Genomic DNA, 27,884 nt, shown 5'->3' on the forward strand with positions numbered 1-27,884 from the left:
GACCTTGACTTTAAAAGCAGCTCCTGACTCAAAGACAACAGCCAGAGCAAGTGTGGGCATTGTGGGGTATTACTGAGAATCAGGAAACCATGTTGCTCTGACACCTTCACAAGTTTAAAACAGCCTTTCTGGGCCACTACAAAATGAAAAGGTTGGACTAGAGGTTTAACTCACAAAGATGTTGAAAGCTCTCTCGGAGTTACCTTTTTATTTCTGTCATGAGGGTAAAGCTGTCATTTTCTATAAGTTTCTGTATCCTTAGAGCCTAGCCCATATCTTCCTCTTCCATGTTTCCTTCTCTTTTTCTATTTCCTCAGAACCCAAATTAATTTTTTTAGCTTCTCAGCCCCAAGAGTGCTTTTTTATTTGTTTCAGGTTCCCCCCGCCCCCAGAAGCTCATTGGCTTTTATGAATATTAATATTTCTTGATTTAAGTCATTCGTTAGAAATTCCAGAGTCCCATGACAGCGGTTTATTTGGGAGGCTGGAGTGCCAGGTCTTGGTTTGCATCTGCAAATAAACAAAACTTGTTATCCTTTGTTATCATTTTAAGCAAGAATTCATGTGATATGGTGGAAACTAGCTTTCCTAATGACAGAACTTAAAGCCAGGGATAAATGTGAAGAAATTAAGAAGTTAATGGTTCTTAACTGGAAAATGGTTTTAAAGAAATTAAAGAGTAGAATGCCAGATTTTGCTAGTATTCAAGTCCACAGTGTGAGTTCATTATAAACTATCTATAGAATTTCTGTTTACAAATGATTTGTGAAACTGTTTGTGTTTGCTATAGCCACGAAAAAAGTTGTTACAAGTGAGAGAACATGGGTAAGGTCACCTGGTGCTTGGTGATGTGAGCTACAGGAAACAGATCTGAGGCATACGTGATTGAGAGTGAGTTTTATAAAGATACTTATATATTTGTATATTTAGGAATTCCAAAAAATTTTTGGACCGTCTCTTGTGAGGTTTTTCTTACCTCAGTGCTTGTGAAGGATAGTACATGACAGTCTCTCATTGTGTTTCTGATGCTCATTGTGTTTACACATGTTCACATACGGTCATGCAACCCTTAGGGATTTGTCCCTTTTCCTACCCACTATTCACTTGCATGAGTATGCTTAGTATTAGATTGTATGATTCTTGAAGGTCAAGGTCATCTTCCTCGTACCTAATATGTCAACTGCCAAGCAAGCAAGAGTTTTTCACTGTAGGAAGGCCTTTTAAAGTTCCTGGTTTGTGATATATTGTAGGGACTAGAATGTTCACCTTTGTTCATGTAGTAGTTTTGGTTGCTCAGATACAGTTGGCTTACTTAGAATTACATTTGTAGCACTTAAGGTAATCCTTAAACTACATCTTTAATTTTGCCTTTTTGTTATCCAGCTTTTCTGAAAAGTGATTTATACATCTTCAGTTTTGCTTTAAAAAATCTTAAGTCACACTTGACACAGGGGCAGCTGTAAATTTTCATACTCCTATTTAACCAGCCTATTTTCCATGTCTATTTTGCTTATTAATTTTTTTTTCTAAAATGGAAGTATTTATTGCCCCCCCTTTTTACTTCTCCCTCAAAAGACATTTGAAGACTGTGGCTTAAGAATAATTATGTCAAAGATGTTTGTTTTGTTGTGCTGTGTTGTTCATTTTTGTATCTTCACTTCTGAAACTCACAAAAAAGCCAAAGGGGATTTTTTTTAACCTATCAAGATACAGTTTCAAGAAGTTTAACACAATTTTCAAAGATATACATTGTGACTTACTGATAAAGGTGAGAATGATGAGTGCTGAAATGAGATTACTCAGTAGCCTCCAAAACTTATAATATCCTATAAGAATAATAAAGCCATTACCTTCGGGGTTATGTTTTCAACTAGACACAGAACAGTTTTAACTCCTCAGTGTTCTAAAAATAAACATCCAGCTTGAGGTATCTGAGTCCTAATCAGGTATAAATAGTAAGTAAAACAAAGTTAAGTAATTTATTGAGAGTTATATCATCCTAGGAAGGCTTGTTAAGATGAAGTTCAAGTGCTACACTGAAAGGACGCATAATCATCTTTTTGCCTTATTTACAAACTGAATGAGTGTTTCTTGACTGAACCTATATATATCTGCTTTGGTTATGAGCACAGTACAGACATGGCAGAAACTGAATTATTTTAGAGACTGGATACATGGTGGGCCTTTTTAGAGCTATGGAGATAGCAGGAAATGTTCCCTGAGATGGAGTGGGTTTTGTTTTTGTTTTGTTTTGTTTGTTTGTTTTAAAGAGTTTATTTATTTATTTGACAGAGATCACAAGTAGGCAGAGAGGCAGGCAGAGAAAGAGAAGAGGAAGCAGGCTCCCCGAGGAGCAGAGTCTGATGCGGGGCTTCATCCCAAGACCGTGGGATCGTGACCCGAGCCAAAGGCAGAGGCTTTAACCCACTGAGCCACCTCTGCACCCCTAGTGGGTTTTGTTTTTAAACCACAGAGTGGTGGGGGAGAAGAAGGGAGAAACTCCTAGAAAAAAGCCCCTTTAAAAAATCAAACTTCTGGGGCGCCTGGGTGGCTCAGTGGGTTAAAGCCTCTGCCTTCGGCTCAGGTCATGATCCCAGTGTCCTGGGATCGAGCCCAACATCGGGCTGTCTGCTCCGTGGAGAGCCTGCTTCCTCCTCTCTCTCTCTGCCTGCCTCTCTGCCTACTTGTGATCTCTGTCTGTCAAATAAATAAATAAAGTTAAAAAAAAAAAAACACAAAACTTCAGTCTGACTTCTAACTCAAAGGCAGTTTGAAAGGTAAAAGTAGGTGGAGAGAAACTAAGGGCTTTGCAGGTGCTGATAAAGCCAACTGCTGCACTGATAAATTCAGATATAAAATAAAAAACCTTCTGAACAAAAAGGGTGTGTTCCTGGAAAGAGGAAGTATATAAAGCTGTTGAGAGCTGTTCTCCCATGTTCTAAAACCTGTGCTTTCCTTCCTTCTTCTCCCTCTCCATTCTCCTGAGTAAACAGTAGTCCCCTTTTCTCCATTTAAGAATTAATGAGTGAAAAGTACTGACTTGGAACCTATGCCTTTTACAAGGTGGGAAGAATGCGTTTAAAAATTACCAAAGAAATTCAACAAAATTTCAGACAGAAAACACACTCAGAGATGAGGGCCTTCCTTAGTCCATTTGGTACGGGGTTTTTAGAACTCAGCTAGAGAGCCACAATCTCCTTGGCTTTCATATTGTCAGAGGTTGGAGGTCACTGCTGCCAAGAAGCTAGAAATTGAGGGAGGGAATAGTGACAAAGAGGGAGTCATGGTGGAGGAGGAGGTCTTAGTCCCACACTCTGTGTAAATCCCTCTCAGATCTTTGAACCCCTTGGTTGGGGGTTCAAAATGGAAAATAGGCTGGTTAAATATAAGTATGAAAATTACAGCATTAGAACCCCAGCTCATTGAACCCCTTGAACTTCACAAAGTTCAATTTGGTTTTGATCGAGCCTAGTAGAAAGCAACAGTTGGCAGGCTGAAAGGAGCGGAGCCCAGAATGTATTCACTGCCCACTGCAGTGAAGACAGAATTTTGGAGTTTGAATTCTGTCGTGACTTGGTAAATACCTAGGTCCTGGGCCTTACACTGAAACCAAGGGCTCATGCTTTGGGATTTAAAGACTTTCCTGGGATTAAGAGGGACTCACCACAGGAGTAAGTTTTCAAAAAATCCAAAATAGACTCTACTATGTTCCTGTGAAAACATGAAAGAAGTTACACAAAATCAAGGTTCATTTGGTTTCTAACTAAATAGAAATTTGCCTCATAGAGCAAAAATCAGTGTGCTTCAGGGAAAATTAATTGAATCTAGAATTCATAACATACCATATACAGTATATTACACAATAACAATTTATTAGACCTATCAGTAAATAGAAAAATGTCTTCTTTAGTTATGAGAAAAAAGTCAGTAGAAACCGATCCTGAAGTGGCTCAGATTGGAATTAGGAAATAATAAAAAGCATCTAATAAAAATATGTTTGAAGATTTATTACCACCACACTAACCAACTGAGCTAACCAGCCACTTATGTTTGAAAATTTAAAGTAAAGATAGTAAATCTGGGGGAATCTAAGCAGAGAGGTGAAAACTAAAGAAGAATCACATGGAACTTACGGAACACAAATTGGAGAATTGAAAAGTACAGTATCTGAGTAAAAAGGGTACTGTTATACTGAACAGCAGCTTGAAAACTTACAGAAGAGAAGGGATTGCGGGGTAGCTGGGTGGCTTACTTGGTTAAGCATCTGACTCTTGATTTTGCCTCAGGTCATGATCTCAAGGTCATGAGATTGAGTCCCACACGGGTTCCACACTCAGCACACATTCATTCTGCTTGTCCCTCTCCTTGTGCTCTTTCCCTTGTATGTGTGTTCTCTCACTCTCTTTCTCTCTCTCTCTCTCAAATAAATAAAATCTTTAAAAAGGGTCAGTGCACATAAGTATCCAATTAAAAAATAGACTGAACATAGAACTGCTCAGAAATGACCATAGTCCTGGGGAAACAGTAAGTATGTATCCCTAGAGTTCCAGAAGGAGAAGGGATTGAGTGGTACTGGTGGGGAGGGATGGGAGTTATGGAAGTAACGGCTAGATATTTGAATGAAAAAGATAATTTTAGAGATTGAAGAAACTCAGAAAATAGTAAGCAGGAGAAATATAACGTGATGATAATGAAGATGAAGAAAATCTCACAAGTAGCCAGAGGGTAAAAAGATGCATTCCATATAAGTGAATATTGTTAAGGATAGGTGACTTCTATTCAGAAACAATGGAGGACAGGCAACGATGGGGTGAGGTCATTAAAATGGGGGTAGGATTTGCCCCTTGACATTCTATACAGGGCTAAAAAAAATTCTTCAAAAATAAAGGTGAAATAAAGTCCTTTTTAGATAAAAGAAAGTTCAGAGGAGTCTGTTGGCAGAATATCTGCACTGAAAAATGTTAAAGAACTTTCTTCAGGTTGAAGGTGAATAATAACAGGTGGAAGCTCAGATCTATAGGGAAGAAAAGGACAGGGGGAAGTATACTTAAGTATACTTAATGAACAGTAAGCATAAGAAAGCTGCTGTGGGTATATTAATAATAGCTAAATAGTTTTTTAAGACAGTAATACCAGAGATTACTGGTAAGAAAAAGGACATTTTGCATTGATAATGTAATCATTATCATTGATAATGCAGTCATTTCATCAGGGAGGCAGAAGAGTCATGAAGGTGGATGCTTCAGTACGTGAAGCATAAGTACACGCACACTAAAGGGATAGGTAAATCCATAATCATATTTAGAAATTTTCACGTTCCTAACTCAGTAATTGATAGAATTACTTTAAAAATGAGGAAGTAAAAGATCCAAACAACACTGCCAGGCACCTTGACCTTTTGGACGCGTGTAGAACACTGCTTTTCCCCCACACTTCCCATACCTTCTTGTGTGAAGTGGGAGTAATAATGTAAGTCCTTACTCTGTTATCTCAATTTCCAAACTCCAGAGATCTCTGAGAACCAAAAGTGGTTTTCCTAAGTCCTGCATCAAGGTCATTTGGCAGCAAAATTTGACATGAAGTGGTATTTGTTAAGACTGTTTATATTTTTAATTATCTATACCTTTTGAAGCAGAAGTATTAATGTATTTGATTTTTTAAAAAAATTAAGACTATTTTGGAGTGATCAGTTTAAGGCTGATGGCAAAATTGAGCAGAAGACAGAGATTTCTCATCTACCCCCTGCCTGGAATGGTACTCCTGCCTTGGGTAGTCTTCTCCATGCTTAATATCTCCCATAAGGTGGTACATTTGTTACAAGTGATGAGCCTACATTGACATAACCACAGCCACTCAAGGTCCATAGTTTACATTACAGTTCATTCTTGGTGTTCACATTCTTTGGGTTTGGATTTGTTTTTTATTTTGAAGCACTTAACCCAGTACATATAGTATATGACTTTGTAAAAGTCTGTATGAATTTCCATGCATATCAGCCTTCAGGAGTCTTAGGTAAGAGTTGCTCTGTTTGTGTACCTCATTAGAATGGTTAATAATTAGCTGTTGAAGAAGTATACTCTGCTTTTAACAGCATTTGGTCCATAATAAATGTTTGGTTAAAGCTTATTTTTCCAGACCCTACTGTGTGTCTAGGAAACACCTATTAGTAGAACCAGGTATCTTCCTTTGAGAGCTTTTATAGTCTTAAAACAGGCATATAACGGGGGAATAAAGAGGAAGAATTCTCACTTCTAAGGGAGGTCAGGAGAGGTAGCATAATAGAGAAGAATGTACTAGTTTTGAGTCCTTGTCCCTTCCAACAGAGAAGATACTGCATGTGTAATATGAAAGGCTTGAGAGAGTCTGGCATTGTAGAGGAACTAGAAATACTTTTCCTTGATGGAGTGTTGAATGATTGGGCCAGTTCATAATGGGTTTTGTATTTATCTTAATGAGCTTATATAGTTTATCCTGTAAGGGGACAGGAAGCTGTAGACTGATCCTAGATTTTTTTTTTTTTTTTTAAGATTTCATTTATTTATTTGACAGAGAGCGAGAAATCACAAGCAGGCACAGAGGCAGGCAGAGAGAGAGGAGGAAGCAGGCTCCCTGCTGAGCAGAAAGTCCAATGGGAGGCTTGATCCCAGGACCTGAGATCATGACCTGAGCTGAAGGCAGAGGCTTCAGCCTACTGAGCCACCCAGGCGCCCCCTGATCCTGGTTTTTTGTATGATGAAATTTGCTTTACTCAATACTGCTGAGTTAACTTTTCTCCTTTAAAAAAGACGTTTTTAAACTGGGGCACCTGGGTGGCTCCAGTGGGTTAAAGCCTCTGCCTTCTACTCAGTCATGATCCCAGTGTCCTGGGATCAAGCCCTGCATCCGGCTCTGCTCAGCAGGGAGCCCGCTTTCTCCTCTCTCTCTCTCTGCCTGCTTCTCTGCCTACCTGCGATCTCTGTCAAATAAATAAATAAAATCTTTTTTAAAAATGATTTTAAATTTAAAAGTTAAAAAAGTAGCACATGGGGTCCCTATGTACCCTTCACGCAGCTTCCTATAGTGTGGTTAACTTGCATAATCATTGTAGAATGATCAGAACCAGGAATTAACGTGATATAATACTATTCAGATTTTATTCAAATTTCATTCATTTTCTCACTGATTTTTTTTGGGGGGGGGTGTCCAAAATCTGTACTTCGTTGTCCTTTCTCTTTAAATCTCTTCCAAACTGTGATGGTTCCCCCTCTTTGTTGTCTTTCATGGCTTTAGTACAAAAATACTGGTCTTTTATTTTGTATGTTCCTCCCAATTGGAGTCACTTAGAGGTTATACATGGATCACAGTAATAACGTGCCCTTCTCAGTGCTCTCTACTGGGGATGTGTGATGGTGGTGGTGATAGCTTCTTTCACTTGGTTAAGGCAGTGCCTGCCAGCCTTCCCCACTATAAATTTAGGTGTTTTCCCTTCGTAATGAGTGTCTGTCTCGTGAGAAGTACTGTGTCCTATTCTGTTGCTCATTATACCTTAATCACAATTTTATCATCTACCTAGTGGGTTTGGCCTGCGACAGTTTTTAGTGGTGTTTACTGAATAATTTTCTGTATTAGTTGGGATTCTGTTAGGAAGAGCTGTCTTTTCTCATTTATTTATGTATTTATTCAGATGTTTATATCAGAATGGATTCATGGATATTAATTTTGTTTTACGGATATAATCTGTTACTATTATTATTCAGTTGCTCTACTTGTTGAGACAACTTTTTCGTATTGGGTCTCTTTCATCTTGGTTCCTGTGTCTTTTCAACATGTTCTCCTCAGTGAGTATTCACTTTTAGGCATCAAAAGATGTTCCAAGCTCATCTTGTATTTTACCTGCTCCAGCCCTGGTTCCTTTTATTGGGCAACAGAGTTCAGAAACCAAGATCTGGGGACTAGTTATGCTCATTGCTGCTTGGTGTCATTGCTTCTAGGACTTCTCAACAGACAAAGCTGGGAAACATACGTTTGCTCAAGCTTGTATATACATACATATGTACGCAGATGGGTGGTATATATTAAAAACTGTAAGTCCAGGGACACCTAGGCGGCTCAGTCGGTTAAGCCACTGCCGTCTGCTCAAGTCATGATCCCAGAGTCCTGGGATTGAGTTCCGCATCGGGCTCCTTGCTTGGCAGGGAGCCTGCTTCTCTCTCTGCCTCTGCCTGCTAGTGCGCACGCTCGCTCACACTCTCTCTCTCTCTCTGACAAATAGATAAATAAAATCTTTAAAAAAAAAAAAAAGAAACTGTAAGTCCATATTTATAACAGTCCAACACCACAGCCTTCCCTCCTTCCTTATTGATACTCATTTTTACCACACAAAGTAATTTCATAATTGCCAACTCATATTGCTGTGAGAATGTATTTACTTACCAGAGGACAGTATCATGTATAATATCTTTGCCCTCTAACATGCAGTCAAAATTCTGTTTTCTGAAGTTTTACTTCGGCTAAGTTTTTTGCCTCATCCTTTCAGTGTGCTATGTAATTGTTCTATAATACAGTTAGGTTCTGGTTCTGGGTGGCTCAGTGGGTTAAGCTGCTGCCTTCAGCTCAGGTCATGATCCCAGTGTCCTGGGATTGAGTCCCACATCAGGCTTCTTGCTCAGTGGGGAGCCTGCTTCTCTCTCTGCCTCTCCCTGCCACTTCGCCTGCTTGTGCACTCTCTCTTTCTCTCTCTCTCTGACAAATAAATAAATAAAATCTTTAAAAAAAATACAGTTAGGTTCTTTTGTTACTGTGATATTCCACTTTTTCTCTCCCACACACAATGATTGATGATGGTGATGATGATGATGATGACTTTATTTATTCGAGAGAGAGGAAGAGAGACCACAAGCTGGTGGGGGAGAGGGAGAGAGAGAAGCAGACTCCCTGCTAAGCAGGGAGCCCAACAAGGGGCTGGATCCCACAACCCAGGGTTCATGACCTTAGCCAAAGGCAGACGCTTAACTGACTGTGCCACCCAGATGTCCCTTTATTAGTATTTTTTGAGTATGTGAAGCATTACTACATTTCTCAGAGTCCGAGCTGTACAAAAGACAATTTTCTCCTTCTTTCCTTACTGTTCCCACCTTCTGTAGGTGGCCATTTTCATTAGTTTTTGGATTAGCTTTCCTTTATTTCTTTTTTATAAATGAGTAAGTGACATGTATATTTTCTTATATTCCCTTTTTTCTTCCAAGAAAGGTAATTACTGGGTAAATATTTTATAAAGGACTAGATTTGAAATTGAGATTTGTTTAACAAAATACTGCTTCTGTGGCTTTTGACAGATGACTTCATTATTTGTGTTTATTTCTATTTGTAAAATAAGCCTCGTTTCTTTTACCCTTTCTTACTTTGTGGAGTGGTGGTAATAATAAGTCAAAGGATAAATGCTTTCTCAGAAGAAAGGCATGCTAAAAATGTAAGCTCTTTTTCTTTTTAAACAGTCCAGGCTATAATCTTCTACCATTGGTTAAAGCCAAAACAGCTTTTTTGCGTTGGGTGTGGTGGGGAGGGTGGGGGGGGGTTGGAGTTTTGCAATCACCCGGGACAGTGAATAGTGCATTGGCCCAACAAGGATTTTGGGATAAAGAGTAGAGTGATAGGGGCTGAGGAGTATTTGATTTACCATATTAAAAAAAAAAAAAAAAAGACTGATTAGGACTATTAAAATAGGGATGTGGATAAATAAGTTGAACAAAAATTTAGGACTGTTTTTAGTAGTTGCGGTACTTCTCTAATTTTTTGATGTGTATTTTCAGTGTGTGGGTAAATATCAATCTGTGATGCAGTAGCTTTTGGACTTGTGTGTGACAGCCTTGTGCTGATGGGAATTTTTCACCATAAATGATTCAGGAGTGCTTAGCTGGCTCCAGTCAGAGGAACATGTGACTCTTGACCTTGGGGTCATGAGTTCAAGCCCCATGTTGAGTGTAGAGATTACATACATACATATATATTTTTAAAAATTCAAAATTACCTTTGCTTAATTGTATAGATTTTTTTTTTCTTTTTAATATTTTATTTATTTGACTGACAGATCACAAGTAGGCAGAGAGGCAGGCAGAGCGAGTGGAGGAAGCAGGCTCCCTGCTGAGCAGAGAGCCCAATGTGGGGCTTGATCCCAGGGCCCTGGGATCATGACCTGAGCTGAAGACAGAGACTTAACCCAGAGCCACCCAGGCGCCCCAATTGTATAGATTTTTTTTTTCAAAAAGATTTGTCTTTTTGAGAGAGCGTGTGCATTCACAGGAGCGGGTGGGACAGAGGAAGAGGGAGAGAAGCAGACTCCCTGCCTGTCCCTCCCTGCTGAGCATGGAGCCCAGTATGGGCCTTGAACCCACATACCTGAGATCATGACCTGAGCTGAGACCAGGAGTCTGTTGCTTAACTGACTGAGCCACCCAGGCACTCCTGTAGAGATTTTCTTTTAACCTTAATATAGAGACATAGGAAAGTGAGGCATATATGGTCCCAGTATGCAGAAGTGGAAACTCAAGTAACTTACTTGATGGAAGTAGAATTTTCAGAAGGTTCCACTCTGAATTTAGCACAATTTCCTGGCCATGGTACTAGTTTATGGAAATGACTAGTGGTACACTGTTGAGGGCCAGTAACATTTTGGTGATTTTAAACAAGACTACATTAAGTATCTTTGAGATGAGCTTGAAACATGAAATAATTGATATAAAACCAAAAGTTTATTTTCAACCAAGAATAAAAGTTGAATTTGTTAGCTTTTTCTTTCTTTTTTGATAATGTTGGTCAGAAAATGGAACCAAAATGGAACTGTCAAGCTTTTTAAACAAACGTGTTACACTTAAAAAATTGGCATTTCAAGCAGTTATGACCTGACCTTCATTGAATAACTAAAGATACACATAAATTATGCAGATTATGTGTTGTTAAGTGTGTGCCTGTGATATTTACCCTTTGCTTTCTCTACTTCCTGGCAGAGTAAGCTGAGTGGGTATGAATTCTTAGACCCCAAGAAAATCTACCCCCATAAGGCCATAATTTAACCTAACTTTTCTCTAAAGGCTCTTTGTCATACTTAATTGGTCTGGCCAAAAGAGTGAAATGATGAATCAGACAGATGGCTGCTTAATATGAGTAACAAATTTGAATCTCATTGCTGTGTTACTTTATTCCTTCAGTCAGAAAAGAAATCACTTCAGTAACCTTCCTTGTACTTTAAAATCACCCTTAAAGGTAATCCCCTGAGTCTGTGCTTTTGGAAAACGTGGAATTAAAGAGATATTCTTTACCGCTTCAGTTATTCTACTCTTCTCTTTCTGGCTGTGGGATGCATGTACCCTTAGAGTGTATCTGAATACCACATACAGTTCCAGAGAAGCTCAATAGTAAGTCCTGCTTTCTGGACAGGAGAGCCTGAGAGTCTTTTATCCTTTTTACAGTCTCCCATTGGAACACTGTATCTGAATCATGCATTAGTTTCCTAAAAACACTAATGATGTAAACCACTGCAGTGGTGATGACCAAGCTTAAGTTAGTATATGGGTTTAACATTGGGGAAGTGTTCATTACTGTATCTCTACCCTCTCTGCACCCTCTGGGCTACAGGACAGAGTGTTTGCTTTTTCTTAATTGTGAATGCATTTAAGTAGCTTTAAGTAAAATTATACGTGTTGTGAGTTGTGTTTTTCTTTTTCCAGATGGAACACTGTTGGAGGATTGGGGTTAATATTTTAAGCTCTTTACATTTGAGAATGAATGATGAACCTAATTGCCCCAGTGCTCTGCTTTTGGATCTCAGTGTGATTATAGGCTATCTCATGGTCCTCTGATAATGGAGTGTGTCCTTGTATGACTAGAAGCTAGGCACATTCCCTCTGAGGTTCATGCTCTTGATTGCTTGTTATGTGCTGTTTTATCATTGACAAACATTTCTGTGCTAAATAATGTTTTGCCTGTTGCCTTCAGTTTTAATTTGGGGGCTGAACTATGTCCAGGAAAGTTTTAAGTTCCTCTAAGAAAATCAGTAAAATTCACGTTGAATATTAATGGCATCTAAATATATATACATCTGTAGGCAGGATAAACAAGATATTAGCAGTTACCTGTAGGTCATGAGATTACTGATGTTCTGTGCTTTTTCTTCAGACTTTTTGTACATTTCTGAAATAAGATCGTATTAAAGAATGGCAGCATTTTTGTCTTAAATAGGTGTCCTTCCAGTTAATTCTCCCATAATCTCTACAAAATAAACTTTAATTAAATGAGGATTCAACCTGCTATATGGGGACACCTTATAAAATGTGTAGATATTATAGATCATCTCTCTGCCATAATTTAATGTTAAATGCTTTTAAGTGAATGTAAAATTGACTGAAGTTTTTAAGATCAGTATACCAGGGGCACCTGGCTCAGTAGGTTAAAGCCTCTGCCTTGGGCTCAGGTCTTGATCCCAGTGTCCTGGGATCAAGCCCGCATCAGGCTCCTCCCCCCCCCGCCCCCGTTTCTCTCTGCCTGCCTCTCTGTCTACTTGTGATCTATCTGTCAAATAAATAAATAAAATCTTAAAAAAAAAAAAAAGATACAGTATACCAGCAAAAAGTTCGTAGTCACAGAAATTTCATGTTGAAAGGGAAACTGCTTTATCTAAACCAGAATTTACATAACCTTAGGAAAGCGTAGCATCCCTGGAGTCACACATCTAGTCAATGTCAGCCTGAATATTAACTCCTTAATATTTGTTTGGCTTTTTTGAGGTTCCCCCTGAATAGTAAATCTTCATGAGAATTCAGGAGGCTATTTGAGATTTTCTTTTCTTTCTTTTTTTTTTTTTTTTAAGATTTTACTTATTTATTTGACAGAGACATGGCGAGAGAGGGAACACAAACGGGGAGAGCAGAGGGAGAAGCAGGCTCCTTGTGTAGCAGGGAGCCCAATGTGGGGCTTGATCCCTGGACCCTGGGATCATTACCGAGCCGAAGGGAGATACTTAATGACAGCCACCCAGGCGCCCCCTAGCTTTTCTGTTTTTTTTTTATTTATTTTTATTTATTTATTTTTTTTAAGACTTTATTCATCTGTTTGACAGACCGAGATCACAAGTAGGCAGAGAGGCAGGCGGGGGCGGGGGGAGGGGAGCATGCTCCCCGCCGAGCAGAGAGTCCAACATGGGGCTCCATCCCAGAACCCTGGGATCATGATCTGAGCCGAGGGCAGAAGCTTTAACCCACTGAGCCCCCCAGGCGCCCCCTCTATTTTTTTAATGTAAAAATATTATCTAAAAAATTTACCTATAACACTGTTTTTTTGTCCTGTCATTGTTTGTGCATTTATAGTCATCACAGTTATAATAAAAATATTTTGAATTTAATCTTTTTCTAAAATCATTTCTACATAAAAGACTTTTTTTTTTAACCTTTAAATATTCTTTTGGTATAAAGGAAGAAGAAATGTCTTTTGTGATTATTTTTAGTACTCTGATTTGCTGTAGCATAATTTACAACTGTCTCAGATGTTGAGCATTTTGATTATTGATATACCATTGCAGTAATCATCTTTGTGTATGAGATTTGGGGAAATGCGTTTATTGGGTTATTTCTTTAAAATAAATGTTTAGGATTGAGTGATACGAACATCTTTACAAATACTGCTACTTAACACCACTTTCCAAGAGGAAAGCATTTAAGGCAATGAGTATGTGTGCCAAATTTGCCATGATATGGTAATATTGATTGATTGTGGTACTTTAGTACATGTACAGGCTGTCTCTAAAAACATTTCCCAGTGTTCACTCATTGTAGTTTGCATATGTCTTTTCTGCTTACATACTGTGATCTAGCTTTTTGGTTAATTCATATGGAAACATTTTAATTAGTTTACCAGTCCATTGTCCTTTCTTTTTTAAAGATTTTATTTATTCATTTGACAGAAGGGGTGAGAGAGAGAGAGAGCACAAGTGGGGGGAGTAGGAGAGGGAGAAGCAGGCTTTCCCTTGAACAGAGACCCGACATGGGGCTCGATCCCAGCATCCCGGGATCATGACCCAAGCCAAAGACAGACGCTCAGTCTACTGAGCACCCAGGCTCCCCCGCTCTTGTCCTTTCTTGATAGTTACCTACAACTGCTCTGTTCTGCAGATCCTTGGTGTTTTCTCCCTGGGGTTAAAAAGATCAAAACGAAATTGAACAATACTGAAAAACAGAATTTCAGCCTTAAAATACTGGCTTTGATATGGACTGGTAGCATTTACAGGGAGGAGAACTTAAGCACACCCTAAAGTGATTTTGAGTTTAAGGAAACAAAGACCACCACTTCTCTGTGGTATTCCAGTAACACAAGTGGAGGGGTAAGTGTATCTATGGCTTTATTGACTGTAACTCAGATACTCCATAAGACTCACATCTCATGTCTGTACCTACTCCCTTTGAGCCTAATGAATACATGATTTGTTTTGAAATAGTCAAATTCAAACTGCTCCAGATTCTTTCCCACATCCCTTTTTTTTTTCCCAGCTTATGTCCTAAGCATATATTTGATTTGTGTAGTCCAGAGACAGTGATTACTAACTGATAGCATTAGGTAATTAGTTACTCACGGAGCTTTTATTAATTTTTTTCTATTTTAGCCTAAGCACATATATTTACACAAAGTATGGTTTTTTTAGAAGGAGGTTTCCAGCATACACTGTGAAGTTAAGCAGGTATTAACTCATCTATATGGTCTTAGTTGCCTTGATACTGAACCTGTGTATCCTTCTTGATCCTTATTTGAATATTCTTGTTACCATGTTGTTATTTTGCTAAGCTTCTGTTCCATTGAATCATTAAAGCATTTCCCCATCAGTTAGCATTTAATCTTAGTCTGTTGAATATTTTGGTTCCTTACCCTTCTTCGTGCCAAAACAAAAGCCAATTCTCTTACTTTTTACCCTCAGTCATACATGTTTGGTTTTGCAGGTTAGTTGTCAGAAATTTGGGGTGTTTCATTTAAATGAAGTGTGGATGCTATTGGTTAAATGTTATCATGTATTTTTATCTTTCTCCTTTAGATCGAGTCTGTTTCTCAGCCATTAGAAAACCATGGTGCCTCTGGTCATTCTTCAGAGTCATTATCTACCAAATCATGTGGAGCATTGAGACCTGTCAATGGAGTTATTAACACGTAAGTTTTAGGTCTTCTACTTCCTATGTACAGTAGGCTTGTAAAAGATGAACTGTGGGGCTCTTAGTTATCTCCAGCTTGGACTAACCCTGGTTTAAAGACAAAAACCTTATTGCTTAATAGTGTTGTGCATGCTTCTTACTGTATCAGGTCTATTTTAATTAGCATGCTTAATGTATTTCCCTTCTACTCACTATAGCCTAAAATTAACTCACCTTGGGGAAAAAAATACAAGGTCCTACTTTTGTGAGTCATGGTTGGTCTTAGTCTTGGTAGACTTCTTGAGAAGTGTTTACATAAACTCTTTTATGTAAGCTAGATTTGAATATCTGGATTGTATGAAAGTTGAAGGAATCCCTCTGCAAGTGAAGGATATGTACCCATCCCTAAAAATTGAATTTTACAGAAGAACTGATTCTGAGGCAGCTCATTAACATTTGCAAGATTAATAATTTTCTTACCAGTTGCAATTTCCTCGAATTTCTTTATTTGCGTTTCTCTTGTAGAAGAGAGCTTAATCACTTGGAACCTGAGATGGTCACTTACTGACTTCCACTTTTCAGACATGATGTTATTGTCCACCAGGAATCTTAAAACTAAGCATAGATGCTGCGCACACACACATTAAGTGACATGCTTCTGCTCTAGATACTTGTGTCTGTGAACATGTGTAAGCAGAGGGGGTTGGAACCAGTATTAGAGGCTTTGTTTCCTTGTTTTCTGAGAAGTGAATATTCTCCTTCCCCTTGTATAGTCTTCAGCCTATCTTGGCAGACCACATTCCAGGTGACATCTCTGATGCTGAAGAACAGTTACAAAAAAAGCAACGACTCAATCTAGTTTCTTCATCAACCGATGGCACCTGTGTGGCAGCCCGAACACGTCCTGTGCTGAGCTGTAAGAAACGAAGGCTTGTCCGACCCAACAGCATCGTTCCTCTTTCCAGGAAGGTCAGTACCAGTAAGACTTGGTCATTGTTAAATGGTGAGCCACGGGCTCAGATAGAATTATTAGTCTCTTGCCAACCTCGGTTCATTTAACTAGTGTTTTCCAAACTTGGCGAACCACCCAAGTTTCCTGGGGAGCTTGAGAAAATACTGAGTTCCTGACACCTGTTTCCTAGAGATTCTGATTTGGTTGTTGTGCAGTTGGTCCTGGGACTCTTGTTTTCAGAAAAACAAAAAACTCCCAGGTGGTTCTTTAGTCAGTTTTGGAAATCACTGACATGAGACTTTTAATAGAAATGGGAGAAAAGAAGTTTAAGCGCTGCCATCAGCACTTTGAAGGAAGGTGATGTGCTTCCCACTTGTTCTGTTATCACTGAAAATGGGGATGTGGCATGCTTTCCTTTCGAATAAGAATCTCAATTAAAATTTTTAAATTGATGTAACTAAATAATGTTTGTCTTCACAGAGAAAATGGAGATAAATTCACGAGTGCAGGAAAGTTTTGATTGCTCCCTCTTTAAGTAACAGAGTTGGATTTATTCCAAAACTAATGAAATAATACTTCAGTAAAATTAATACCATGCAGTAATTAAGAGCATTAACTTTGAAGAGGATAAACCTGGGTTTGAATCATGGCACTGCCACATGGTAGTTTCGTGATTCAGAGCATGTTAACAGTTCCCAGCTTCCCTCCCAAACCCTTCTCTTTCCTGCAAGCCTTAGAGACCTCATAGGGTTGTTTGAAATTTAATGAAGTGCATGTGACTTGCTTAGGTGGGGTGTGTGGCTGATAAGTTACAGATACAAAGCGGCTGTTATGTTAGGACTTTGGTTATTGTTCACCCCTTCACTCATTCAGCAAATATTTATTGAGCTCCTATAGTGAGCTAGGTCTGTTCTGTGCACTGGGAATACAACACTAAACAAAAACAGTTAGAAATGTTTGTGCTCCTGAAATACTCTAGAGGGTAGAGACAGAAAATAAAAGAATAAATTAAGTATAATAGTATATCCTATAGTGTTAAGTACTGGGGAGAAAAATGTAGCAGATGAAGGGAATAGGGACTGCTGGGGAGCTCAGATGGAATTAAGCCTTGAGGCAGTCTCAGGATGAGGGAGAGACTGGGACAGAATGAAGAGTGAAGTAGAAGGAAAACAAAGAAAATGAGACACCTACTTGGAAGGTAAATGAGTGACGGGTCAGAGAGGAAGTAGAGGGTAGCGTGTGAGATGCTGTGGCCAGGTCCCGGTCCATGAAGCCTGTGAACTGGCTCTTGGGTGTGGTGGGGTTAAGGCTGTTGGAGATCTGTGTGAGCAGTTTTGCTGATGGGAGAACAGTGAAATTCTGCTTGGATTGGGTTCAGGAAAGGATGGGAGGCAAGGAATTGAGGGAATTGTTTAGGGTAACACTTTGAAAGAATGCTTCTGTAAAGGAGAGCAGAGAAATAGCTTATTTGAAGGGAAATCTTTCTTATGATAGAGCTTTTAACATTATATTTGCTGATGAGAAAACTGACAAGAGGGGAGAGAATTATTGGAACCGTTAATATTTGGACAGTGGGTTTTCAGTGTTTGGCAAATGTTACAGTATGTAGTTGGACTACAGAACTTTGCCATGATTTTTTGTTGTTTTGTTTGTTTTTAAGGAAAGCAATGTAAGTTAAAAATAACTATAAGGTTGTGCCATTTTTCTCTTGTCTATTCCTCAGAATTTCTGAATTACCAAAGTACCAGAAAAGAAGAAAAAGAGTATTTGGCAGGTTTCTCATTGACATTTGAGTCTCAATTTTTTTTTTTTTTTTATTAATAGTCCTATAGATACAAATTATTTTCTTAAAGGTTGAAGTGCTGATTTTGGGAAAGCAAGAAAACAGTATATTACTGTCAAATGAAAGAAAGCTTTTGATCATGCCTCTGCTCTTAACAGAAACAAAAAACCTCACGGGTAAATAGTGTCCTCCGTTTTGGCAGTTTGCTAGTCTCACTGTGTCATGACATCTAGGGGTTTTATAAAAATTTTCTGTGTTCTAGAGTGGCCTGGATTCTTTTCAATCTGTGAACTAGTAAACATTCCTTGTTGTTGCTATTCACAGTAGATTCTTCTGGTTTGTGCCTAAAATGTAATGTACTTTTGAAGGCACTTATATAACATACTGAAGACTCCGATTCCACTGCCAGTTTCTAAAACACAGTCACCCTGACATGGAAAGTAAACTACATAGAAAATAAGACAAAAGAAATGTTGAGTTTGGGGAAATAATCCATTTGCTGGTTATAGCAGAAAAGCCGGAGTTCTGACAGTGTTGGAGGCAAAGGCCATTTTGTTTATCTTGGTTGCTCACTGTTTATTCTTGCTCAGTGGTACTTGCCTTTTATCATCTTATGGTGCTGGATTTGCAAAGCAGATTTACTCAGTACTCTGTCAGGTGCCCACCGTGTTCCAGGTAATCTCCAGGCTTCATTGGTGAACCCAGTCCCTTGCCTTCATGGAGCTTACTTTTTAATGACAGAGCCTAGATAGCAAAGAAGTTAACAGATAAACTATTTTCTGATGTTGGCAAATGGCATTGAGTTCACACTCAATAATAGGATTTGCTTCTAAGTTTAAAAAAAAAAGTCTTAATAACAGGAACTACATGTTTCTGGATTGATTCGAATTACTTTTGTTTTTACCCCTCCTACCACATTTACTACTACCCAAGAAAGGTGGTTTCTAGTTTATCTACAAGTATGGAATATGAAAAACAAATGTTTAATGTCATTGTTACTGGCTTACCTACATATTTTGCAGTATCTCTGCTTTACTGTAAATCTAAATATAAAACTCACTTTAGGGAACTTGCTCAGTTTTACAGGACAGTTATCTTAGCTGAATGACAGCTGGAATTTTATTCCATCAAGTTTTACCAGCACTTCTGAAAATATAATGTATCTTACAGTTGAGATGTACTGGGGTGTCTAGGTGTCTCAGTTGGTTAATAAGCATTTGCCTTTGGCTCAGGTTATGATCTCAGGATCCTGGGACTGAACCCCCACATCAGGCTCCCTGCTTCGTGGGGAGCTCGCTTTTCCCACTCCACCCCACTTGTGCTCTCTCGCAGTCTCTCTCCCTCTCAAATAAATAAATAAAATCTTTAAAAAATGAAACTATCGAGATGTACTTTTAGTGTAGTAGCACGTTTCTTCTGGTCCTAAAAGGTTGTTTTTATGTCCTTAGTATCTTAAATTGAGTGACTACAATGAAGGGGGCTCAGTAGGTTAAACTTGTTGGAAATAAATAGGAATGAGGCCTATCAGTAAATAATGAAAGGCTTTGAATGCCCAAACTGTTGATTTGGTTTTATCATCTAGATTTTAGAGAATTTTAGTTTTATAAGCTATTTTCACTTTATTTTTTTAAAGATTTATTTATTTATTCATTTGACAGGCAGAGAGGCAGGCAGAGAGGGGTGGGGGGAAGCAGGCTCCCCGCTGAGCGGGGAGCCCGACCCAGGGCTCGATTCCAGGACCCTGAGATCATGACCTGAGCCGAAGGCAGAGGCTTAACCCACTAAGCCACCCAGGCGCCCCTATAAGCTATTTTTAAGAGAGAAAGTGTGCAGGTAGTTTATGTTTGGAATAGATTGGCCATAAAAGATGCTGGAGTCAGAAAGACAGACCAATAACAATAGTAATCCTAGAGGAAAAAATAGTCTGAAGGCTCCAAAGCTCTTGGGATGCAATAGATTTAAAAACTCTAGTCCTAAGGAAGACTTGCCAGGGTGTCATGAATGTCAGAGTTGGGAGAACTGAGAGCTTTGAGATTGGGAGAGTGGGGTTTCTTCCATGGAAATCAGTAAGACTGGTAGACCTGTATCACCATTTTATTTTAATAGTGCAGATCAGAACAAGTTGCCTGTACTGTTAGGTATTGTGTATTTCATCACTGTTAGGGGCCTGGTTTAGTAGATGCCAGTGGTTAGCTAAGCCTGTGAAGAAACACTCAAGTGGGAAATTTTTATAACATGCATCATTAATGTTTATTTCCTGCCCTGCTATTCTGTGAGGTAGATATTTACAGATTAATCTAAAACAATAGTTTCTAGATAACAAAATTTCAAATCAATAAAAGTTTTAAAATAAATGTGGATCCAATATAAGGTTGCTTTTTTATTTTGTTAGAAAAAGTTATTTCATAAAAGATCATAGTACAAGTATTTTTAAAAGAAAAAATAACATGCCGTGAGATTTTCAGATTGGGCTTAATAGCATTTCTTTTTAATTTCTAAGATCATACAGTTCTTTTTAGTTTCTGTTTTCTTACAGAATTTTTCAGAATATAGTTACCATACAGTGGTATACCATACAGTGTATAGTTCTACAGTTGCACAGTATAGTAATACGTCACTCAGTGCTCATCACAAGTGCACACTCCTTGATCCCCACCACCTGTTCCACCCAGCCCCCACCCCTTCCCACTCCTCTGGTAACCATCATTTTATTCTCTATAGCTAAGAATGTTTCCTGGTTTATTTCTCGTGCTTTTTTTCCTTCTTTGTTTCTTAAATTCCACATGAATGAAATCATATGGTATTTGTCTTCTCTGACTTTACTTTATAATCTCTAGCTCCATCTATATCATTGCAAATGGCAAGATTTCTTTTTTTATGGCTATTATTCCATGGTGTGTGTATGTGTATCTGTGTACACAAACACACACATCACCTCTTATTTATCCATTCATCTATCGACGGACATTTGAGCTGCTTCTATAATTTGGCTATTAATAAATAATGCTGCTATATAAACATAATAAACATAAGGGGGTAGCATTTCTTATCAGATGATTTGGCAGTGCTCTGGTGTGATTTTGGAATTTTATATAGTCTGTGTTGGAAGATAATTATATAGGAGGATTGCCCTGGGTTAATTTTAAAGTCATATTCTGGAGAACTTCCAGTGTTGGTTTCACTTCTTCCTCTTGTATCACATTTGAGGATATATAGGACATTACATATAGTACTAGGACATTCTCATAAGGCACAGTGTCATGTGATATTTGTGGTTGAAAACTAGAGAACTAAAATAATTGTGAGTTTGTATTACAAGTGAAGAATTTAGGGCACTGGAGTCACTCTGTTGGTTAAGCAGGTGACTTTTGGTTTGGCTACTGTCATGATCTCAGGGTCCTGGGACTGAGCCCCACGTTGGACTTTGCGCTCAGTGGGGAATCTGCTTGAGGGTTCTCTGCCCCTCCCCCCTCGCACACATGCGCTCTCGCTCTCAGATAAATCCTTAAAATAGTAAAAGTGAATAACTTGATATCAAATAAGATACATTCTTTATTGACAGGGGCTTCTTATGATAGATATTGGAGGCCTAACTTTTAAGTACTAGTTCAAACTTTGGAAAGGAGCAGGAGTGCCATGTGGACATTTGCAGTTGTTACAAAACACAGACAAAATAAGTTTTGAAAAGCTGAAGATAAAATAGAGGTAGAAGCTCTGATAATTTATTTATAAACTGTCCTCAAGCCAAAAGAATTTTCTTAATGCTTTGAACTAATATTCTGTGATTAATTGAAAATTATGAATACAGCTTTATTTTGATAGTGGAATTCATCCATGTGCATTGTATTGGTTTAATGGAAATTCCTTGATAAAATTTATAGTATTAAAAGGATGTAATTTCTCCATGTATCCAAGTATTTTATTTCTTCATTCAGTTATTTTTGTTATGTCGTTTTTATTTCTATGATTTTATTTATTTATTTGACAGAGACACAGCCAGAGAAGGAGTACAAGCAGTTGGGAGTAAGAGAGGGAGAAGCAGGCTTCCTGCCAAGCAAGGAGCCCAATGTAGGTAGGGCTCGATCCCAGGACCCTGGGATCATAACCTGAGCTAGAGGCAGCTGCTTAGTGACTGAGCCACTCAGGCACCCCACTTCATTCAGTTTTTATGTATTTCCTACATTCTTGATATTTTTGTGATGCAAATGAGATCTTTTCTGTTAGTGTTATTTTATGAGTGTTGTTGATTTATGTAACTGAACACTTTTCTGTGAACTCTGTGTTTTGCTTGATTATTTTAAAGTTTCTAGACGGGCTACAAATAATGTGATACCTCTTTATACACTTCTTACTCCTTTTCCTTGACTAGATGTGATGTACTTACAGAGCAGTATTAGGAAATAGTTGATCACAATGAGGCATCTCATTCCTGGTTTTAATGGCAATACTGCCTTTTCTTCTTCTTTCTTTTTTTTTTTTTTTTTTTTTTTGGTTAGAGAAAAGGATGGGGGAGGGACAAAAAGAGTGGGGAGGAGAACCTTAAGCACGCCCTAGCCCAGTGCTGAGCCCAACACAGGACTTGATCTCATGACACTGAGATCGTGACCTGAGCCAAAAGTGCCACCCAAGCACCCCTCGGGTGATCCTTTTAGAAGTTCAGTATTAATTTTGATGTAGCATGACACTTCTTAGAAAGAATTAGAACACTTTACCATTTGCTGTGCTCTTGAAAACTAAAGATTTTAAATTTCTTTAAAATTTGTTGGAACTTAAAGACCATCTGAGACCAGCATCTGTTTTACAGAAAATTATCCATCTATCGGATTTTTCAAATTAACGGATACAGAATTTTAGAGAAAGCATTCTTCATTTTTTAAGTCCTTATTATCTGTAGTTATGTCCATTTCTCAGTCTTAATTACATTTGTCTCTTCTTACTTGATTAATCTTGTCAGCAGTTTTCCTATTTTATCAGTCATTTCAAAGATTGGTTAGTTGCTTGTAATTCCTTCTTCCTTCCTGTGGTCTTGGTTCTTGGTTGTTGGGTTGGTGTTTTATTGTTTGTTTGTTTTGTTTTTCTCTCCTCGCTGCCTTTTACTTAAATGCTTAATTTATTTTGTTCTTTCTTATGTAATAATACGAGTGTTTAACTTTTTGTATTTTCTTCATGTAGTTTTGGATGGCATTCCACACAGCCTTTGATGTGTGAAGTATTCTTTTTGCAATTTGTAAATTGCCTTTGAGTTTTTCAGTTCTTTTCCCAAGAGTTACAAATTGAGTTTCCAAATTCTAAATGGTTAGTTTTGCTTTTTAAACTTTTCGTTATTTAATTACTAATTTTTATAGCATTTGGGTTAAAGTGGTGTTTCTGTAGTTTCTGCTTATATTTGTAGTCTATAATGTTGATTTTTCTAAAAAATGTCATTGGTGTCTAGTCTGATGTAATTATATCCTCTTAGTGACTTATGGCTTCTCCAGTAATTTTTGCCTCACATTCTCCTTTCCTTGATACAGTGTTGCAGTATGTGATTTTTTTTCACCCATGCTTTTAGCATTTTGTTTTCTGTTTTTTGAAACAATAGTGTTTTTTAAATCTCCATAAAGTCTTTGATTTTAATGGAGATTTTATTAAATAAAAGTTTCTCATTTTATATTCAGTTTTTAAAGTGGACTTAAAGGCTTATTTAATTTTTACTGTAACATTTCATTGTTTATTGATAGTCCTTTTTATAATTTATTATATATATGCCCATTTATTGAATTGTTTTTTTTTTCTTTTTAAGATTGATTTATTTATTTGACAGAGAGAGAGAGAGAGAGAGAGATCACAAATATGCAGAGCAGCAGGCAGAGAGACGTGGGGAAGCAGGCTCCCCACCAGCAGAGAGCCAGATGTAGGGCTCAGTCCCAGGACCCTGAAATCATGACCTGAGCCAAAAGCAGAGGCTTTAACCCACTGAGCCACCCAGGCGCCCCTCATTTATAGAGTTCTTAATTTTAGTTTTTAGTTTTTCGGGATTAGAACAACAGTTTGACCATGTTTCAGGTTCTTAGCTCATAACCTTTGTCCCTTAAAACTGTTCCACTGTCTTTTGCGGTAGCAGAGGGTGATTATTTGTTGTTTTGTTTTGGCATAGAATTAAAATGATCTTATTTTCAATCCTTCGATCTTGCTAACCAGTTCTGCTCTACACTGCTCAGTATGGTAGCTACTGTAGCCATGTGTAGCTATTTAAAATTAAGATAAAAAATTTGTACCTCAAAAAAACACATTTCAGGGGCACCTGGGTGGCTCAGTGGTTTAAAGCCTCTGCCTTTGGCTCAGGTCGTGATCCCAGGGTCCTGGGATTGAGTCCCGCATAGGCTCTCTGCTCAGCAGGGAGCCTGCTTCCTCCTCTCTCTCTGCCTGCCTTTCTGCCTACTTGTGATCTCAGTCAAATAAATAAATAAATCTTTTTAAAACACACACACACACACACACACACACACACATTTCAAGTGTTCAGTAGTCAGTTGCATGTGAGTCGTGGCTACCATATTTAAGTCACACAAATACTGAACGCTTCCATCATTGCAGAACTGCAGTGGACAGTGCTGCAGGATTTTAATACGGTCCTGTCAAGTCTTTTTTTTTTTTTTTTTTTTTTAAGATTTTATTTATTCATTTGACAGATATCACAAGTAGGCGGAAAGGCAGACAGAGAGGAAGGGAAGCAGGCCCCCTGCCACGCAGAGAGCCCGATGCCAGGACCCTGGGATCATGACCTGAGCCGAAGGCAGAGGCTTTAACCCACTGAGCCACCCAGGCGCCCCGGTCCTGTCAGGTCTTCTATACTAGCTTTGGTTCTTGATTCCCCAGTTTGTAGTTGGAAGTGGGAGTATCCAGTTATCTCTGTTACTGTTTTCTCTCCTGTTTGTTTAGCTCTTACTACCTGCTGCTCCTCAGTGTCCTCATTCAGTTAAACATGGAAGTGATTGGCATAGTTTGGATGCACATGGTAAATACTCAGATGGTAGCTGTTAACATTTCTGTCATTGTTCTCATCTCTTTGGTTCTCTTGTAGTATAGAGGAAGAAAGACAAGTTCATTGCTCACATCCTGTTTTAATTCTCCATATCATTAGTTCTGACCATAGTTCCTTTTAGGTAGGTTTTAGTTAGGTAGGTTTTAGTTCTGCTACCATGGGTAGTTACGATTTTTTCTTTTATTCTTTTCAAATTTTATATTTCCTTTTTTATGTCATCTTACTGCCCTTTCATCTTCCCTGTTTCCATGTAAGTTGTGTTATCTTTTACTCTTCTGGAGATGTGAGAAGTTTCATTAATTAATTGTTTTACCAAACTTGTTTAATAGTTTTCTGGATTTCTAAATTTCTCAGATTTGCTTCCTTTTCCCTTATTCTGCAGTATTCTCACAGTCCCCATGCTGAGGGTTTTTTTCTCTTTCATTATTCTTAAAAAAATAAGTTGATCTATCCAGACTTTGTGATTTCACTACAGAAAGTTAATAGCTGGGTGTGTTTGTTTCCTGTCACGATTCTGGAGGGTAGAAGTTTGAAATCAAGGTGACAGCCCTTGCTGCCTCTGAAGGCTCGCAAAAGAAGAATCCTTTCTTGCCGCTTCCTACTTTCTTTGCTCATGGTTGCTAGCAAACCGTAGCATTCCTTGGCTTGTAGCAGCATATCTTCTATCTCTGCCTCTCTTTTTACATGATCATCTTCCCTGTATGCCTGTGTCTTTGTGTTTTCACATGGTCTTATTATGGATGCCATTTACTGAGTTTAAGGCCACCCCAATTCAGTATATCACTTCGTGTTAAACTAATCACGTGAGCAAAATTCTGTTTACCAATAAGGTCACATTCTGTAGTTCTGGTTGAGCATGAATATTGCGGTGGGGTCCGGGGATGGTGGGGGGGCTCTATTCTACTCAGTAAACTGACCATTTGTCCTAGTCTTCTACTCATATGATGGTTGAATCTTTTTCTTAATTCTAAATCTGGAAAAGTATTACTCCTAATTTCTGGGTTTCAGCAACTTTCCTACTTAATACACCTTTGCTCTACTTGGAGAAATAGTTGGACTTCATTTTACTCCAACTGCCAGTTTTCTGAAGCAATTCTGCACTACTGAGTTTACTGTGTGAAGAACTTGAATTCCCTGTTTATGGAAAAACTTACAGGTTTACCTGCCTCCTTTTTTTTTTTTTTTTTTTACCTGCCTCCCTAATTTTTTTTTAATTCTGTAAAGTATAAAGAATGATAATAACAAACATTACGTACATACCATCTTAAATGTTAGTATTTTAACCTTTTTTTAATATTTAAAAGAAAATTACAGATGAAGAAAGTTTGTTTTATTCTGTTATCTCCTCTGCCTGCTTCTTTCTGCAGAGGTAACCACTATCATGAATTTAGCATCATGGACCCAGTTCAGGTTCTCTTAGATTTTTTACTGGACATACATGTATCCATGAGGAACCTGCAGTATGTATTGTTTAGTTTAACGTTCATACGAAAATTTATGTAAATACTGTCACGGTGTACGTATTCAGCAAGTTGGTTGGTGTGTGTGTTTTTTTAACTCATTGTTGCCATTTCAAGATCTCCATGTTGATAGACATAATTTTAGTTCATCTTTTGTAAATAGTCCACATTTCCTTAAAAAAATACAGTGTTGTGGGTGTGAGTATATCTGTATCCCGTTTGTTGACTTCAGTGTTCTAAATTTAACTTCTGTTTTGCGCTTAATAATTGTGTTCATATATTCTGTGTCCTTTGGCCTCCTTTCTGTTTCTCTCTGAAACATATTTGGTCTGTAACATTGCGTATGGTTAAAGTATACAGCGTGTTGATTTGATCATTGATAGTGCGGCATGCCTGCCACTTGTAGCCTTAGCTAATCCCTCTATCATGTCACAGATCTATCATTTCTTTCTTGTGGGAGAAATAATTAAGATCTAGTCTCTTCGCATATTTATAATATAATACTTTTGTCTCTGTAGTCACTATACCGTGTATTAGGTCCCCAGGACTTATTTATCTACTAACTGCAGGTTTATACTTTTAAACAACCTCTCTTATTTCCTATCTCCATTTCTGTTTGGGTTTTTTTTTTTTACGCATATGTATTCATACAGTTCCAGGATTACTGGTTACATACAGACAAATTCATGGTTATTTCTTCTTTTCCATCTTAACCTTTTATCATTTTGTTGTTCCCCTTTTGATCTTTAGTAATGATTTTACTTTAAATGGATGTCCTGATAAATACTTGCTAGGTATATCTTTTTTCATGTCTTTGTTTTCACTTTTTCTGTGACCGTTTGTTTTAGCAGAGGTGCATTTACATTTACTCTGATTACTATTAGATTTGGAATCATTGCTTCCATAATTTTTTTTTAAGTCTTATCATCTCTTGGCCTGTTTTTGTTTTGTTGTTCTTTCCTCTTCTGCTTTTGGGTTTCATTTCTTACTATTTTGGGAATAATAGGACTTTGGAATGCTTCTTTTTAAAACATCTTTTTTTTTTTTTTCATTATCTATAATTTATCTTTAATATTTTGGTTACCTTGTTTTTATTTTTTTATTTTTTAAATTTGTTTAAGTTCCACACCTAACATGGGACTTGAACTCATGACCCTGAGATTAAGAGTTAAATGCTCTACTAGCTTAGGCAGCCAGACACCCCAGTTACCTTGTTTTTTAAATACTTCCCAAATTAGTCTGTAAAGTCATACTTCCTTATATTGACCAACACATTTACCATTCTTTTTTTTTTTTTTTTTTAAGATTTTTATTTATTTATTTGACAGATCACAAGTAGGCAGAGAAGCAGGCAGAGAGAGAGGGGGAAGCAGGCTCCTCACCGTGCAGAGAGCCTGATGCGGGGCTTGATCCCAGGACCCTGAGATCACACAACCTGAGCCGAAGGCAGAGGCTTTAACCCACTGAGCCACCCAGGCACCCCACACATTTACCATTTTTGCTCATAGTTAATTTTTGAGTC

General features: G+C 38.0%; 1 protein-coding gene across 3 annotated transcripts in view; it reads left to right on the forward strand.

Annotated features, from left to right (window-relative positions):
- The window catches only part of KANSL1 (KAT8 regulatory NSL complex subunit 1), a 178,740-nt gene that overhangs the window by 132,637 nt on the left and 18,219 nt on the right, over nucleotides 1–27,884 (forward strand). For all 3 annotated transcript variants that reach the window (XM_059148035.1, XM_059148036.1, XM_059148034.1), the window contains 2 exons: nucleotides 15,050–15,162; nucleotides 15,917–16,112. In XM_059148035.1, coding sequence (XP_059004018.1) covers nucleotides 15,050–15,162; nucleotides 15,917–16,112 — 309 coding nt within the window. The remainder of the gene's footprint in view (nucleotides 1–15,049; nucleotides 15,163–15,916; nucleotides 16,113–27,884) is intronic.

Source organism: Mustela lutreola, chromosome 15 (genome assembly GCF_030435805.1).
Source record: "Mustela lutreola isolate mMusLut2 chromosome 15, mMusLut2.pri, whole genome shotgun sequence".
Taxonomy (NCBI): Eukaryota; Metazoa; Chordata; class Mammalia; order Carnivora; family Mustelidae; genus Mustela; species Mustela lutreola.